The 19805-nt window shown below is 34.6% G+C and overlaps 1 protein-coding gene and 1 long non-coding RNA gene across 5 annotated transcripts in view; one reads left to right on the top strand and one right to left on the bottom strand.

The window, feature by feature from the left end:
- The window catches only part of LOC149480808 (uncharacterized), a 369189-nt gene that overhangs the window by 21835 nt on the left and 327549 nt on the right, over positions 1-19805 (bottom strand). The window lies entirely within an intron of this gene.
- The window catches only part of Pten (phosphatase and tensin-like protein), a 51159-nt gene continuing 31987 nt past the window's right edge, over positions 634-19805 (top strand). For 2 of the 4 annotated variants that reach the window (XR_016316885.1, XM_089705494.1), the window contains exon 1: positions 634-1281. Coding sequence is in view for 3 of the 4 variants with exons in the window: in XM_089705494.1 (XP_089561620.1) it covers positions 1053-1281 (229 nt within the window). In the remaining variant the exon portion in view is untranslated. The remainder of the gene's footprint in view (positions 1282-19805) is intronic. The other 2 variants (XM_089705496.1, XM_089705495.1) reach the window with 2 other exon arrangements.

Below are 19805 nucleotides of genomic sequence, written 5' to 3'. Positions count from 1 at the left end.
GAGTGGCGGCCTAATCGATTTAGCGTAAAATGAAATTAACATCACTAAAAAGCGCTCGTGACGTCATAACGCGTCAAGGTCAGTACAAAAAATATGACACGCTTGGTTTTCATACAGATCGCGGTACTTGCGTTGTCTACTTAAATATACATGTCTGTGGTTATGACAAACGAAAAATAAAATGATAGATAAATTATTTGCAATTGTTGTTCTAAACAGGAAAGTAATTGGCTTGAGTTATTCCTTGATTTATTAAAATTAATATATGTAATTAATAATATGCTTTGTGGTGGATTTATATTGAACGTATTTTTGTCTATCAATAGTTGTAAAGTGAACGCAACCTTTTTGTAATTGAGTACAGCGTCATCTATGATGTAAGTTTGTAAACAACAACAGCAAAAATTATTTATTCTGCTATGATTTCTAACAACGTAATAATAAAATGGAACATTAATTTTAAATTAACTAATACATAGTTAACAACTTTATTCAATCACACATTTTTTAGTTTGGTTATTTGCGATTATCCACACTTATAAAGAGTTAAAAATTTGAATATTCGCGCTAAAATAGTTCTATCCATGTGACATCTTGCGGAAGAAATCGTAAACAGTAATGAACAAAGAGAGCTAGCTAGCCAGTAGCCACTGCTAGAAATTAAGGTTGTGTTTTATCCCTCTCCAACTGACGCGATAGCTTCGAGAGCGAATGAGAGGGCGTTTAGACTTTCAGCCATCAATTCATAACCATCTTTCTTTCTTGTGCAACTGTTTCTCGTCGGTCGTGCTCTAGGATCTAGTGTGAACGCAGGATGGACGCCATTCGTGCGAGATAAATTCAGAAATCGCTCGCGTAGCGACAGTGCGTGCGAACAGTGGCGGGCGTGTATGCTATATGTGTGAGTGGTGCGTTCTTGTGGCCTCGGTGCAGTGTGGAGTGACGGGCTGACGGCTGCTGGACCGGCGAGGCTGTGCAGAGCGCGCGGGAGGCATGGCGGACGCGAGCTGATCCCGCGGGTGCAGTGCTCGCTCGCGCTCCGCGGAGGGTTTATGGGTATATGTGTGAGCTGCCGGCGCCGTGAGCGAAAGGCTCCGGAGAAGCGTTGGGGCGCGGCAGGCTCCGCGAAGGGCGCGGCGGCAGAGTTGCTACCGCGGTGCATCAACCTGCGAGCCATGGCCAACTCCATCTCCAATATCAAAATGACAAACCCTATCAAAAACATGGTGAGCAGGCGCCGAAAACGATACGTGAAAGACGGCTTCAACTTGGACTTAGCATGTATCCTTTTTCCAAGTGTAAACGTATGTGTGTATGTGTGTGTAAATAGTTCTGACGAGAGGTGAGTCCACTTTTTATCCCTTAACTGGATTTCATAGATAACTATAAGTACCTACCTAAACCTGCTAGGATCGTCACACTCAAGGACAACACTATAACCTATAACTCACTATTGTACCATCAATTTAGGCTATTTGAGGTTATAAATGGTGATATGTTGCTCCGAAATCGTTTCACTTGTGTTTACGAAGCTAACCAAATCGATAAAGCATTCGTAAGGTTATAATATTACGAAAAATCGAGGCATAAAGTGTTGGTTATGTCAAAACGAGTATGTAAAAACATACCAAAAGCTAATAGTTTGAGTTTAACTCACTATATATACATGTATATAGATGTGTAGTTGACTGATATCTTGCATAGCAACAAGACAACCTATATCTTGTGTACATAGGATGTATATATAGCACTTAAAAACTATCTGATAATCATTGTGGGGCTAAAGATAACTATAATTGAGTTTTTCTGCTGTTTCTGTGTACAATTTGTGGCAATCAGTGTCAGATTATAGTGTACAGAAAGTAATTTCTAATCACTTGAAACTTTCCCTCTCATATAAGTCACTGCAAACTTTATGGTTGTTTTATGAGTTTTCTAAGTAAATTGTGCTATTATTATTCAAATGGAACATATCATTTATGTCTCAGTTACTGTCTACTGAAAAATAGGTCAAACTAGATATTGTATTTTGGGACTGATAGTGCTCAATTATATTAATTTCAAGTGTATAGTTTTTATTATCACTATGTAATTAATCATGTCATTTATGCCTAATCATCAATTTTATAATTTACATTTGTTTCATATCAATATACCTAATTTCTATGCAACCTTTCTTCTGATTACAATATTTAACCTACATATTCTAAAAATATGCTAACCAATAGTTTAAACATATCAATATTTATAAAATTAATTGCTTACTGTGTTATCATGTTCAATTGTATATTGGGTTTCAATTTAAGTAACAAAAAGGTTTGCCGTGTCTATTCTGCTTTGCTTTTAACAATTACATATATATGATATTCAGTAGACCATTGTTAATTACAGTGTTCTACATAAAGTTACAATTATATTTTTTGAGTTGTTAATTTTAGTTGTTTCGTAGTTCAATCATACATGTCTTATTATAATTATGATAGTTGATAACTATTCTACGAAGAGGTGCTAACTCCTTACCTAAATCAAATCAGAATAATCTTGTTTTAGATTGAGATTGTAATCCAGAACCTTAGTGTTCTTAATTTCAAAATTTAGCATATAAAACATATGTTTACATAAACAAAATAATAAGGGTAATGGTTTGGAAACTCAAAGCTAGTCAAACTCACGAATTTTCCATAGTGAACATGTTATATTTTAAGTGAGCTCCTTGTACTTTAAAATTATGTTGAAGCCAATTGCATCTCTGTCATGTAGCAGTTAATTTTAAATACCTCCTCATAATCTGGGTTTCCACTAACTAAATAACAACCAAAGTTAGAAATAACATTGTCAACAGACAAACAGAAAAACTACTACACTTATTTTAAAAACATGTAAGCTTGTGGGGATCAATGAATGTGTTAGTAACTATTTTACACATAAACAGCTGAACCAATTTTGATGATACTTGGCTGTGCTATGGATATACTTAGGGCAGACGGCCTGTTGTTTTGTTCGTGAGTGATACCACGTGGCACAGCTAGTATGTGTATATTGGCCAAGTAATTAATAAATTTTTCTATGTTCGCACTATCTTGACACTTGACTACATGTTTTATGAAAGGGTGTTTTGACTAGAAATCTTTTATAGATTATTATCTTATCTATGTTGCTATGGTATATTCATGCTTACATATCCGCCCGCGGCTTCGCCCGCGTTTTCAAAGGAAAACCCGCATAGTTCCCGTTCCCGTGGGATTTCCGGGATAAAACCTATCCTATGTGTTAATCCAAGTTACCCTCTATATGTGTGCTAAATTTCATTGTAATCGGTTCAGTAGTTTTTACGTGAAAGAGTAACAAACATCCATACAAACTTTCGTCTTTATAATAGTATTAAGATCTTGATCATTAAACTAATTTTTTGTAATATGATTTTGAACTTTGGTTTCAAGGTTGTGTTTGTACTTTGTATCATACAGATATAGTGTACGTGTTAAAAGATAAAGTATTTATTAGAAGCTTGTCCTGTACCCTCATAGGAGGCCCGTGTCCCAAGATTGGGAACGTATATGGGCAGATGATGATGATTAGAAGCTTATGTGCTCATCTAGACTATCAACAATCTCTTGTATTAAAAAATATTTGGTACAACAGATCTGCCTTAGTGTGAATGACTAACATACATCCCCATACATGCTGATCTGCTGAACAGCACCTTCACTCAATATTGTGGCTTGTAAAATAAAAAAATGTATGCGTGTACTAGAGTACGTACACACGTAAGAAGTGAAACTTCTTTATGACCTTAAAAATATCACGAGTATGGCGTAACGCAAAAATGTCACGCGTACGGCGTAACGCAAAAATGTCACGCGTACGGCGTAACGCAAAAATGTTACACTAAATTTTTGTCCGACCCCGATAAAGAAGTTTCACTTCAAAAAAATATAGTATGTACATTCAAAAGTGAAACCGTCTGTGCAGGTTTTTGGTGAGTGCTTATTCTATTTAAATACAATATGCTTACCACCATTAACTATACTGAATATTTACTATCATGACACATAATATTATCCCTTATTTTATCTCATTGGATATAATTTTTCTTAACAAATAGTTTTCTATACCTTTGTTGTTTCTTGGTTGCTGTATACAATTTCATAATAGCATTCAATCAAGTGTAAAAATGAAACAGGCAGATAGTTACTATGTATCATATTACATCATATTTATTATTTGTATAGAATATATAGATATTACATTAGTATGGATGGCATACACATTCTTAATACAAATTATCTCTATGAAATGTAACTTGCATTGTAATTTGTGCTTTCCTTGTTGTGGTACTGCTCCATAGATTGCACAGAATTCTTGGAAAATGATATTTCAAACAAATATGCATTATTAAATGAAGTGAAAAATCGAAGTATAATTTTTATCAAATAGTTTGATCTCGGTGTGAAATTTTCTTATCCAAATAATCTATCATCATCAATCTGCAATCCAACTATCATCCACTAATTCTAATCATCCCAGCCTCCACTATAATTGCATACAATTTCTTATTAAATTCAAAACCTCTCTAGTCTACACTATACATAATATAAATAAGACTTTACCTGGCTTTTGAATCAAATGATTCATTATTAACGGTGCCTGTAAGATTTTTATTATTAATAAGAGAAAATAAATCTTGTCTCATTTCCTATGATAATTCCAAAAATGCACATTCACTAGTCCATAAATGATAGCTTTTTATTGCATCAATTAATCAAGTGAAAATCCCACCAAGCTGTGATGCAACTTTGTTGTTTCGAGCGTCGATCGAAAAGCACGACATTTTATAATTTAACTTCGTTATAACGACATTATCTTGGAATTTATTTCAGTAATATTGGAGAAAAAGTGCAATAATTACGACATAGTGAATTAATGAAATATTTTCCAACGCTATATTTAGTTTTTAAAAGCTATACCTATTTCGTCATATTTCAATACATATATTTAAAAAGGCGCACAAATAAAGCCGAATTTTAACTTTGTTTAAAAGTTACGTATATGTTTATTAATTATTAATATTAATTAAATAGCTAATCAGCGCATTATGCTCCGATCTTTTAACTACATACTAACTTTAGCTCTAACAATATTTCAAAGTTAATAAGCAAAAAAATAAGTCAATCATGTTTCGATGGAACACTCCGAAATACACAGGAGATGACCCTTCCTATAACATAATATATAATATTATGTATTGGTTTAGGAATTATATAGAATAATAATAATTAAATAGTCATTTAAATTGTCCATAGGAAGTGAGTTTCGCGCGAACGCCACACAAAATGCAATGACGATTTATCAGCGCTTGCAGGGGTCGTTCACCCGTTGCTCAGATGGGATTTAATTATCTAGTTATCATATCGATAATGATTATTAAATGTTAATTTATTGCGGAAATTGTGGGTGACGAAAAAATTGGTTGTTTTTGCATTAAAAGTTGCGATGTTGCGACATGATTAAAGTTTTTAAGAAAGCTTTTCGATGGCTTATTACCTATATTTTTCATAATTGCATAGGAAGAAAGCTTAGACATTGGGCTGGGTTGTATATGACCTATTTATAATTATTCAGTTACAATTTGGACTCTACAGCTATCTCTTTCTTATCGTTTTTAGCACATGAGATAATACTCTACATAATATACTTGGGTATGTTATGAATTATAAAAAATACGTTATTCTTCAGAATATATATATTTTTTATAATATCTGAAGTCAAAAGATTTTTATTGCATAGAAATTGCATCATGAATCCTCGTACCGACAATATTATAAAAACAAAGATTGACATGGCTTAGCAAATAACCATTCACTCAAACCGTCTATTTTCCTTAACTATTTTAATCGCAATTAATGGTAATTATTACTAATGTAAGCGAACTCGTATGAATTCTAATATCATACCAGACATACATACAAACATATACGTACCTTGAAATTGACAAACCGTACGAAACGTCTAATTTCGCTGTTGGATTGCAACTCACGCTTGACCGACTTTTATAATCTGAAATGAATTTTTAATTACCCAGCCTTATCGGTGCGATGTTATTGACATGCGTTCTTTTGTCCGTCCGTCGGTAGCCGCGTCCGCGTCGGTACGTGCTAGCGCAGAGTTTTGGTATGAACATTGTTCTATGCTTATGGCCAATACTAAAATGGCAATCGTGAAAATCTTACTGCCCGTTTTGGAATGTTTGGATACGGTAGCAGCTAATGTACATAGGTTAATCGTTGTGGACTTGAATATGTTATGAGATAGACCAGACAAGTGGTGACGGCTAAGTTGAATATTTTCAGAATTGTATAGGAATTTTATGTAATAAAAACATAATTTAATTTTGAAGCCTGATTAATTTCTCACGATAGTTTGATAAGGATCACTAAAGTTAATACTTAATCATTATTAGTAATTAGACTAGCAAATAGTTAATTGAACATTAAATGGCAGTTTTTTAATATGTTGTTTGAGGAAGGATATAGAAATACTAACAGTCTTTAGGCCACAATTTTACAATATAGGTACATGCAATATTACAAAGGCGCTTCATTAACTGTTTGTAGTATCATTAAATATCAATTAATAACTCCAATAAGTAATTACGATCTTTATCTTTGATTTAATTGTAATATTCCGTGTGTATCTTTGATATTTTATTTAAATGCAGTATATGGAGGGCTACATTAATACTGTAAAATCCATTCTAATATTATAAATGCCAAAATAACTCTGTCTGCCTGTCTGTAACTCAATCACGCCTCAACTACTGAACCAATTTGCATGAAATTTGGTATAGAGATGTTTTGATACTCAGGTATCAAAACATCTCTATGTCCTTTCTCAGGAAAGGATATAGGATAGGTTTTATCCCGGAAATCCCACGGGAACGGGAACTATGCGGGTTTTTCTTTCTTCTGCGCGGGTGATGCTGCGGGTGGAAAGCTAGTAGCCTATAAAATAGCCTTTGTAGTGAATAAACATGTATGCATAAAGCTTATTTATTTCTTGGATTTGTCTTTATCCTGAATAGCAGATAAACAGTCAATTTCCGAGCAATACACGAAAATAAAACTTATATGAATCTAAATCGGTAGCTAAGTTCTTCCGATGAATAAACCACATTCATAGATTTTATAAATATGGCCATTGATTGCTATATGTATATTTAAGTCAAAGCAGGGCATTATATTTCTAAGATTAGTCATTTTTCTTTTTATATTTGAAACAACAATACTACATACTGAAATGTATTCTAATGCTCTAGCAGATGCTAACGTTTCTTATTGATTCCTCTTCCTCCTGTCTTTCCTCTTGCTACGGCTGTTCGCATTTACAATATCAAAAGCAGAAACTCCAAAAAAAAAATAATATGCATATTTTTTGTGGGCGCGTTCTCTAGCCGTGAAAAATGGCTCTCGCAATATTTAGCGTCGTTTTTTTTTCTATAATTCAACAATCACGCAATCTCACGTAACTTTACATTGCGCGGTCGCCGCATGATCGAGCTTTAAATAAAGTACCGATACTTAGTTTCGTTCAGGGTCATGTAGATATTAGCATATAGGGGAACTACTGCACGTGTAGACATTAGATCTAGGTATTTGCGCAGTGCTGATGCTCGGTAATCACCAAACCAGATATTGTAATCGAGATGCCTGCTAATAAGTGTCGCGAGCGTGGCGTCGTGTTTGGCTTTTCATTTTAAAATACGAGGGCTATTCAAAGTGTAGGGTAATATTTCAGGTTAATAATGTTATATGAGAAAATCAGTGTAAATCTATTATTTGTATTCTGGTGTTAAAAATTGACGTGGCAAGGCTTGATTTAGAAGAAAAAATAGGAAAAAGTTTTAAAACTGGAGTGAAAATGTATATCCATCTTTGGTATACTTTATTAAATTAATACACCCGTGCGAAACCAAGCATCTCGTTCATAATAAAAATTAAAAATACATTACATCGTTATGCTCTTATTTTCAGTGTGCTTTGTATTTTCTTAGAGCAACATAAAGAAAGGTGATTCGTTAACAGTTACGAAATTGAGTTAAAGAACAGAACGTCCCTTTGAGGCGCGTGAGTTATGAGAGAAGTCTGAAAGCAATAAACATAATATAAGTAATTATGTTAGACGTTACTTTCGCGAATCATCAAGTTTATGTTACAATTGTGTTTTACCTTTGGCCCGCTGAATGTTCGCAACTTCGCAAGAATCTCGCGTCGCCCGTGCACACAGCCTCATAACAAGGCCGCTTTACAATGTTAACCAGTTGGAATTTCTCGCGACACATTATGTAGTGAAATTGGAAGTTTTTCAATTAAATGTCAGCTACATATTGTGCGTAATTTATTTTAGTAATGGTATTCTTCAGCGTCAATCCGCGGTGGCAACTCGCCACGGTGGCCTTGCGTCACGCGCCCTTGGCGATAGCGTGGCGAAGGCGTGGCAAGGCTGTGACGTCGACGCGACTTCTGTATGACGTTATTCGCAAGTTGCTCTTCGCTCCTCCGCGGCCGTCGTGGATGTCGGAGAGGATATAATTTCACGTTTAATTGGGTTGGCAATATGCAATGTTGGACTTAGTTCGACAGTATCACACTATCGATCAATTGATTAGCATAAAGCAAGATAGGATAAATATTCTAACAGTGTACGTATACCTTAGATCATTAAGTACGTATACTATACTAAGAGCCGCCTCGATTACCAATTTGTAGAGTTTTTCTTTTTCTATTTATTCTATCATAAGTGCATGCAGCGCGATGTTATCTACGTCAGATGCGTGAGATACCATATAAAATTATGTTGCTTTTGATTTTAGTGCAATTATAATTTATAATTCTTATAATGTTGAATCAGAAATAGATATAGAACCCATTCCGCTTATTGTTAATAAGTAGTAAGTACCATATAGAAAACCTATAGGTGTTTCATTGCATAAAATAAAAATGTTACTCTGCATAGAATACTTTCCAACAATGAGGTCTTTATTGAATCTATTCAAGAGTTGTATGCGATAATCCAGATTAAACTCTATTTACATAAATCGGATCATCGACTCAGATAATCCGCACAGTTATTCGTAACAACTGTCCGTCCGTCCGCGCTACCTGTTCACAAATATCTCCAACGACCCGATATATTATATGCGTGTGGTTACCACGTCCGTATTTAATATTAAAAGATCGTAAATTTTGGACATATTTCAGCCACTTTATTACGCGTTTTGACAGCACGGCCTACATTCGTGTAGGCGCATAAATGGTTCCACTCTTTACAATGCTAATAGAATATTAATACTTATCTATTCTAACCCGTTGAGCTGTGTGAGATTATAAAAAATAACATTCTTGTCTTCGAATTTAAATAAATATTATCTATATTTTTTAATTAACTCCAGCTTCCTATGCCGTAAACTTCCAATTTACATTTTCCTAATCGTTAAATGAACGTTGGTTGTTGGAAATCGTTATAGCGGCAACGATGTTATTTATTAACTCGACGATAATAATGATATATCGGCCCAAATGAGAAAATATTTCAGTTTTATCCGTCAAACTTGTCACGAGTAAAGATCGTTCGGGCGAGTGGTTTTTTTATAAATCTTCGGATCGCGTGGTTAACATAGATATATAACTCACAAGTGATGTTATTTATAGGAATAATTTTTAACACTTATAAATTGCCATCCATTTGAAATCAAATGTGTATGGTGGATGAAATATGAATTTGTATATTTATTAATAACCAGCCGAAATACGTGTCTTAGCCCCGCCTCCCCCATGGCTGTGCTTTGATTAATTGCTATAAATTAATTATAAAAGTTGATCATTGCTACAGATTAAACCAATGGCATTAAGAATAGTTAATGAGATCATCGGAATGGATCGTAAGTTTTTTTTATTATTGTAAGGATAACAAAATTTAATTTAGATAGACAATGATGCGACTAACTATAAAAATTAAATACTTAATGATTTCGCAGCTTAAGTTTCATAAAACAGCAAGAATAATTTTTATGGATTGAATTAGTCCCTTGGTGCTGTTTAGCAGACAAACGTTTGTATATTATAATTTATAATAATGCAACACCTATTCAAACACACATTTTCCGATTTTACTAAATCACATCTTAGACGCGCTTTTGAATCATCGTACCCATGCAGTGTACTGGTTCGGAAAGTAGTTTCTACATAAAACGAGTCGATAAGAATCTCTCTACATTTGTTCTTTTTAGATTAATTAAAATACAACGTTTACGCCAATCAAGTAATCTCACTTTAAACATAATAAGTAATTCAAGTTCAACTTATGCAATTCGCGGGCTAAAAGTCGGTAGTAACATCCAACGCGGAATAAATGATCCAAGCCGAATGTACGGGCCAGTGGCAACGCACTTAAAGCTTCGCTTAGCTCAAGGTCGCCGCACAATAGTGAAATGAAACTCGCGTGGCAACAGCGATGATTTACATAGTGCGCAAACGTGTTCTTAATTAACTTTTGGGCCGCGCGCGCACTGCGGCGGACGTGTGCGGTAGGGCTGCCACGCGTTTGAAATAAAGAGATGTAGTATGTATAGGGCAATAGTGGAATATTCTTACCATATTAGTAGTTATCATGGCTCCGAAATCTTCGTCAATGGCTGGAGAAGAGCACTAAATCATTGTTCAGAACAGCGATTTCCAAAATTGAAATAGCCCTATTGATCGCCAACCTCCTCAGGAGAAGGCACAGAAGAATATTAGTATCTAGTTAGAATAGTTTGGTACACGATTTCACGTACAGATTGTTGTGGGTGTTTCATTATACTGTATAATACTTAAAGGACGTGTTGCTTAGAATAAATCAATTATGTTGTAGAGCTCATTGTAGGTACATCACCTGCATACGTACCTTTATGTAATAACTGTTTCAAATTGCATTAGTTGCAATCATAGAGATAATATGTAATATGTAACATATTATCTCTATGGTTGCAATTTAGAATATTGTTTATGTTTAAGCGTGTTATACTATATTGTTTTTTGTTTCTTATACCTTGTAATTTTCGAGAGGCAGTATTATTTTATGGAAGTTTTGGCAACCCTAATTGTTCCGTACGATTTGGTCGCTAGTTGGAGTGTAGGTACCTATAGCTTAAAATAGGAATGGAGTTTTTTACGCATAGTACGCTTTCTTCTAATTTTGGGTTGCGAACGCGGCGTGGTAGCGATCTACGATTTGACTTTGACCAATGGTTCGTAATTTCGTATACAGCGTTTGTATAAAGCTCTACGGCTTGTTAATTTAGACGCACTGCTGTTTTTTTATGGTGATTTTAAATTTTATTGCTTTAGATTTTAGAATATATAGTTTGAAACCGGTATCGTAAAATTAAAATTGTCATGAGTTAATGCTTATTAAGGTGCGAGTTTTATCAATTTTTCTGATACATTAGTTGATTATAAATGATCGCTTATCGTGTGAATGCAATTCATTTAATAGGTTTTCGCGAAATAAATGAATTAAAGCACAAAATCTAATCGAAGCTTATCTCGCCTTAGTTATTAATTGAATGCGGGATTAATTTCCATGTTTTATCAGCTGTTCAGGTGTATTGATGAGAATTTTCATTTTAATTAATATAAAACCCAATTGATTATGCAGGGTTCAATTATTACGGATAGTTTTAACAATGATGTAGAAAGATGAGTATTTTGGATTATACGAGATGAGCGTCACGTATTACGATGATTCATGCTTTTTAGGGCTGATTTTTCAATCCTTGGTTAGTACTTATTCGTCGAATAACGTATTAAACTACCATTTCAAAAATGTATTCTTTGCCTGTCTTCGACAGTTTACGAGTGGCATTTTAATATTATCGTGTAATACTTTATTGGGCGGATAAGTTTTAACCATGGATTGAAAAATCGGCCCCTTAGTAAATGAGCCAAATATGTTCTTTATCAGAGAATAGTTGACATAACGACAAGAAACATCTGTTAATTGTGGATGCATTGATGAGAGTTCGAATTTTGAAGGTCAGCGGCAACCTCAAAATTCCTTCGTTTACCTAATGAACACCATAGTATAGTACAAAAATTTATATTGGAATGCATAGGGGTTTATACCTATTAAAAAGTGTTTTAAAATTTTAAATAGATATGTGATGCTTTTGAATACAATTTTCTTTAAAATAATCGCACGCCTTTTCGCCCTAGCAACAACGCCTCTGCTAAGCGACTCGCAAACAAGTCGCAAATTCGCAATGCGTTAATTTGTTCTAATTCTTTCCATGAAACGGTCTAAAGGCACACGATACATATTATATTTTTATTTATATCGTCCTAGCACTCTGTAGTAAATAACTAATAACATGTATGCTAGTGGTGACCCCCAAGGTAAACTATTGCACTCGAGGATAACTTTTATCGAAGAATTTTTGAAATTGTTCCCTTAGTTCCCGAGATTATCACGTTCTAACAATCTCTTCAACTTTATATTTATTAGTATTGGTATTTAAAACTAGTCTGTTCGAAGCCTAACAATATCTAGAGTCAGCAAAAGCCTTAACGGTTATCTTATAGAATGGTTCTCAACACTCCTCATGGCAAACCTATCGATGACCTAGCAGATTAATATTATTAAATGAGGGCGGAACTATGCAGTCAAGGATTTCCAGATGTATTTATAAAGCTTTGTAAATGTAATCATAACGTTACATTTATTGAAATTTATAATTGTCATCATATGTTAATGGAGTGTTCAATTGTAATTACATGGTCATCGTATTTATTATTTATTTATATACAATCTACTTTAGCGGGATTATACAGGGTGTCCCACTATTGGTATACTAAGCGCGAAGGGCCTTGTAGTTTTGCATACACTGATCACGTAAAAAATACTGAAACAACAAAATTACGTCAAAAATTTTTTGCTAAATTTTTCCTGAAAATCCATGTTTTCTTCTCTAGCTTCATGCAGCCGGTATATACCGCTTCTCTAATGTGAGCATTTTGTCTATGAAAACATAATCTTAAACGATAGCTCACGTGCTGGTGGCAAAGTTGGGCGGGTTGCTTGTTATGGGTGTACACATAGAGTTTTAAGAATTCATCTATTTGAAAAAAAAATGCGTCTGGAATTTTATAAGTATTTTTTACGTACTCAGCGTATGCAAAACTATAACCTCCATTGAGCTTAGTATACCAACAGTGGGACACCCTGTATATTGTTAGATGCACATAATTTCATTGTGAATTTTGAACCATCGTCGGACAATTAAGTTTTATGCAAGTCTGTCCATCAATTCTGGAACTTTCGTACAGAAGCTCGACTAATGAATAATTATCATGGACCAATATAATCAAGGTGTTATTAAAGAATATAGGTACAACAAAGATAGTACTTTGTCCCTATGGCTTACTAGTCTCTCCTTATGGCCCTGACATCGATTATTCTAGATTAATGTAATAAATTATTGAAATAAAATAAATAAATAAGAATTAGGAAGGTTGTTAAGTATTTAATCCGTGATTTATTCATTAGTAATTATTCTTAAACCCGACACGGAAATTTAAGTAATTTAGCCGAGCGTGATCACGATTTTGTTTTAAGAAAATACTTCTTAGTATTAAATCTTGTTAAAGATACCATTTATATGCATATTTCAATTCATGTGTGGAAATTTGAATTTGAAAATAAATTGAAGTCGTCCTTGATGCAAGCAGACAATACAAAGTGCATGCGCATCGTCACGGCCTACAGTTAGTTAGTCAAATAAAAATGCAAAATGCTAGTAAATTATTATAAATGTACGATGCATGCATGAAACTAAATACCTATTCATGATTCTCGCACGGGCTCGTTGCGGAGTTTGGCACGAATACATTTTAATATTTTAACCAAATTTAAACATCTAAAATTAATGCACTTTTCGGTCTCTGCCAACTCCGCCGTTTCTACTCTGTTGGTTTTCCGCTGATTTTTATCGGCGAAAAGTGAAATAAGTCATTGTTTTTTGAAACACGTTGGTTGCTACGGTCGGTGCTGTAGGTATTTTTCTTTTATTCTCGCCAAAGTTATTATTCAGACTCGCAAATACAAAAATGAATTTTATTGTTTAATGTTTACTTGGTATGTTTTTAAGGATTTGACGCATTTGGTGCACTTCTCAACTTGTACACCATGCTCAAATGGTGAACTTAGCATCTTGTACACTTCTCAAATGATTCTTTATATTATTCTTCTCAGACACGCTCCGTGATTCCACAGATACTGCACCTGCATGCTGGTTAATGCAAATACACCCAAGTTATTGAAAGGGCTGAAATCAGTGGTTTTTAACCGACTTCATTTTATATCGTATACGTAATCGATTTAATGGTTTTCGTAATTAATACGATTGTTTATGAGATCACATTGCGTCTCGCAGAAACCAAATCGATTTTTATTTAAAGACAACATTTCTTCATAATATCTCCAAATTTGGAACAATTTATTTTATTGAACGGCTAATATAGGATTTGACCGAAATCACGTATGTACAATAATAATTATTGTTGTTATACGTATCTCATTCCGTGGTACCCACTGTATTTGGATTTTGGGGACGCGCGAAAAATAAAAATAAATCAAATTCCGACTCGCTGCGTTCGTTCCCAATCTTATAATTGTCGCAAGGAGCTTACGTGCGATCTTTTAACCCACATTGTGAATAGGCAATAACTTACTCGATATCTGGGTCACCTGTGGTGATTCATGAGTGTGCATCGTACGTGCACAGAGCGTAATGGATAATCCCTTTTTTCAAGATGACTTATGCCGCGTTTTGATTTACGCCTTCGTGAGTTGGTGAACTGTGGCGGGTATTAATAATTGGATGGTTAATTGATGTAGTTATAGCTAGTGTTCGTTGTGCCATTGGTTTTGTTTTCGATCGTGATTGTTAGAAAATTATGGGGAGAATAGTTTTTTACGGTGGTCAAGATGCAGTAGTACCGAAATACAATACAATACGATATTATATACCTAACTCAGATAAAAGATGTCTGATCTTAAGAATGAAAAAGAATGACAGTAGAAGGCGCACATGTATCGATGCACGTTATGGGCATCCGAATTAAAGGAAGTGAGGGTATCCTCACGTTGCAAAAGCACATTAAAACGGTAGAACAATTCGGAACGTTATTTATTGAATACACTCAACAAATAAGGGCAGATGTTCACATGCTCACAGCACGGCAGTACACCGTTCGTTCGCGTCGCCAAGTGGAAACTCGCGTTTATTGTAATTGGATCGGCTAGGTTGTTGCACCGTTTATCTGTTGACGTCGAGACGTGTCTTTAAAGCTTATTAAACGATGCCCTTTTGTTTTAATGCTTTTACGCTTCTGTTAATTCGATACGTGTGTAGCGTAATCGCTGATGTGTCTTTTATGTAATGGGGGTGTTATGTGCGACTTATTTTGTCTTTTATTGAACGATGTTCTGAAATCGATGTTCTGCGTACATGTTGTTATGTTGTAGTTGCTATGTTTTGTTCGTTCGCGGTGATGTATTTGTAAATGTATAAAAAGAAACAGATTTATATCTGTTATTTATATATAGATTTATATATGTTTAACAACTTACAGAGAATGTAAGGATATGGGTAGGTGGACAGTACACTGGTACCTATAACTAAGTGAATTTTCACTTCCGGTTCTATTGCAATAGTTATTATAAATTAAATAATAGGCACTTATGTATTGAAGGAAGTCCTTTGTTGCGATACGTAGATTATATCTTTTCCCCGTCATACTGTGAAAACGGATTCTGTCAATCAAGTTTGCACGAGAGAGCGATAAGTGTACCTTTTCATGGAACACGAGTCGCCGTATGACTGATCGAAATATCGACTTCAATTTCACATCTCGATTTCATAATATCCGCTCTTAAACAAAACGTGAGTAATGTGACGTCACGCGTCCCCGAATCGCTCTACCACCGGTGAAATTTTTATCGGGCATTGTAAAATTAGAATAAATTGTATGATTTTTATGTGACACTGCTCCCCCATAAAGTTGTCAAAGCGTAAATAATGCAGGAATTTTCAAGTTTTACGACTCGACCGCACGAGGTAGCCGAGGGTGTGATCAGATTTGAGCGTAGCCGTTGTTCGACGCACTTCAATATTGTTAACGTTGACCCGCTCGACTTTGATTCGAATTAATTTCGCGAGTGAGAGTAGCGGTTGGACCTGTTTATAAATTATTGTGTCCATTTTATTATCTGAAATAAACTATTTTTAGACTAGAAACATTAGCAATTAATAGTTATTCATTGTTGACGCTTTCACTTTCTCCACATAAAAAACAATATTAACTTTTTAAACTTTAAAATCTGACGATTTTTTTAAATTAATATCCTGAACGTAAAAGACATTTAAATATAAATTGCTTCAAATTGAAACGAAACTTTCAAGTTGATGAATTCAGTTAAAACTTAGTCCGCTAATTGATTCTATACCAATTGGAGAGGGAAGTTTGTAATTAAATATTAAATTGTTCGATTCGGTGACTTTGAGTATCGAATCATTGCAGACGAGGAAGCTGCTGACTTGTCTATTAGCTAGTTAGTATTGCAAGATTGTCGTCTACCTTTTGGTTCGATAGAGCGTTATGTGCGCGCACCTTAACATCGTGCCGGCCGTCTATGCAGTCTGTATGGCTAATTGAGAATTTGGTTTTGTACACACGTCGGTGTTGCAACCGCTATCTGAATAGTTAGTACGCGTCGAGGTTGTCGTGCTCACATTATGCGGTTGGCCAGCTGTTTACGGGTCTAGGCGAAATAATGAGTTAAACTTTGTTGTGTCTTATGGGTGAAGCGGCGGCCTTTAATTACAGCCTTCTAGAAGGTTCCATGATGGGTGACTGGCGAGAGAAGTTGACTTGACATTGCGATCAATAGCTAGTCGCTAGGCACCGTATTTTAAGGATACAACTTATTTCTGAACTATTTTGTGAAAATTACTATTTAATTTATACTTCTACTCCAAACATAAATGTTATAACATTTATAAACCAAACAGCAAACGATCTGGCCAACACCGATGTTGCTGGAATTCGCATAAAAATAAATATGTAATGTCGTAGACGTACTAATATCATCCATTTGGAAATCTATCTTATTTACACTGCAGTCGTTTTCGCAATTAATCCTACCAATTCTAATTCAACACATTTTAGAATTGAGATATTTACCCCACATTTAACACCAAATGACTCAATTTCAAGTCTTTACCCATCTGAGAAACTGGTCCATACCGACAAATATTTACCCATACCATCAATCAGACTGCATACTGTTTTATAACTCATTATAGCTTAAAAAACGGTAATTCTAATCAACATACAAAAATACGCACACAGGTGTTTAGATAGATATAGGCAGCATCGGACACAAACCGATCGGAGAGACAATACCATCAAACCGGTCACCATTAACTTTGAACTCGTGTTGACATCGCATCGCCAGACGAAACTGTTAATTTCACAATGATCCTAGACGCCATTAACATAGAAAAACCTCGGTTGCGACACGGAACGTGGTATTAAATATTCATATTCGGTTCGCGTGCGAATCGAGAACACTTGGATGTCTTAATTGTTTGACAGATTTGAAGCTGCTGCGATAGGAAAGAAAGTTTTTAATGTAGTTATATATGAAATACATTACTACACATTTATTAAAAGGAGTGGGATATAATGGTAAATAGCAAATTGTATGTAGTTAGCTGAAGATTGTTGTTAGTCCTTTATGCAAAAGTAACTAATCTAAATCGTTATTGTAGTACAATTATGTATTGGCGAATTATGCACCAGTGTGTATTAGAAAGAGAGTAAGTTAAAGTTGGCAATAGATTAAAATATTTGTTGATTCTAACTTATAGTGTCTGCAGGTCTGTCCAAGTTCGTATTATCTTATTAACACTTTATATAGAGGTAGAGTTTGTAAGTTTGTACATAAAAAGATGTTGATGGTTATCTGTAATCTGTCTGGGTCGTTTTTTAAATATTTTTTCGTAAGTATATTACGTAAAATACATTTAGCTGCTTTGGTGCATACCAGTCATGCATTGGAAGTCACGAGTGTATGCTATTCATAAAAAAGGTAGCGAATAAAATATAGCCCTTCGTCTCATTTACGTGCATATAACATGATGAACTATGACAAAAGACGTAGGTGTAGGTTCGAATCCCGTCTCGTGATCTATTTTTTTCTATTCTTTAAAAATCTCATTTAAAACGCATTTGAATGCTCTAAAACTAAATATCATATGACGAACTATTTTACGAACACTTTATTATTAACTTGACTTTTGTTTTAAACCAACGATGATTATTTTGTAGCATATAAAAACTGCAACTTAATTAACAGCCCAGTTACATAATAGGTGAAATGAATGATTTAAGTAAAACCGTTGTAAATTCTTCAATTTCTAAGCGTAGGTTTCGTTTAATTAACGACGGCAGAGACGGCGGGCCAATCGCAATCCGCAGTGGGGTAATATATGTGTAAGAGAGAATTTGTAACATTACGAGACGCGAGATGTTAAAAGTGTAGTCGTCTCGGGATTAGAGGATTGGGTAACACGCGAAAAACGTTTCCTGATTGTTGTGAAATGTATTATTTTTTATATTTTGAGATTGAGTTCCCCGACAGATTATACATAGGTACATAGACATGCATACATGAGATTCAGATACATCTTTTTCATACTTCAATATTCCGTCTTTAATTATCAAAATCTTGAGAAAAAGGCAGGATAGACAACCTGACTAATATTAAGCTTACTATAAATAATTTTAATTAAGCAACTTCAGAAAAACTTCATTTCCTTTCATCCTTACATTCAAATGCCTAAAATAATACAATATAGAGGGTCATTGTATTGCCACAGTCAATATTATAGTTAGCATCACAGAAATGGGCAATAAAAATAATCATTATATCGGTAAATTTAGTGTTGAGGTAAAACCTAACTAGCACATACATGATATATTTTAACCGACACACGAACCCCAACAATGTAAATAATCAATTATTTCGCACTCAAATCCTAATTTCACAGAGTCACGAGCGTTCCGCAATTTGCGTAAATATGTGTAATAATTATATATATGCATAATTCCAGTTAGGGTTGCCAAAGCTTAGTTTAGGAAAATGAAGCGTACCTACATTAAGAGAAAAGTATGAAATTGTTTATTTTTATCGTCTACGTTATTTAGGTAAATAAGATCACGTAAATATGATTTGATCAAACAAAACACCTATATTTTGTTGAAATTGTGGACTTATCTTATGGTTAGGGAGCCAGGTGCAAATTTGGTTAACTATTTCCTCTCAAGAGATAATTCGTCAGACGCATGAGAGTATAGTATTATAAAGCCTCGTGAACGTCAGCTGGCGCTCGGTTGGGGGGGTGAGCGGTTGTAGCCTCCCACGCACATAGGAAAAAAAATACATTCATTCATTCATTTCCTCTCAGCTAAAAATTTGTCAAATTGTAGCTAACCCAATATCTCAACGAAAAAAAATTGTCAGCTGGTTACAACATGGTGTATTATACGTCAGCTGGTGTCTCGAACATGAAAGTTAAATTTAAAGAAAAATTTATTTTCCGTTATTTCCTCTCAAACAAAAATTTACCTGATGATAGCTTATATGTAACTGTGGATAAATATATATGTCAGCTGGCTGTATCTTGGTGGAAAAACCGTCAGCTG

The sequence above is a fragment of the Colias philodice genome, chromosome 17 (genome assembly GCF_061535455.1).
Source record: "Colias philodice isolate Cphi_HAF_F1 chromosome 17, ilColPhil1 Martin Lab GWU primary, whole genome shotgun sequence".
NCBI lineage: Eukaryota > Metazoa > Arthropoda > Insecta > Lepidoptera > Pieridae > Colias > Colias philodice.
The sequence above is the reverse complement of the archived record's forward strand: the minus strand, read 5'-3'. Positions and strand labels throughout refer to the sequence as shown.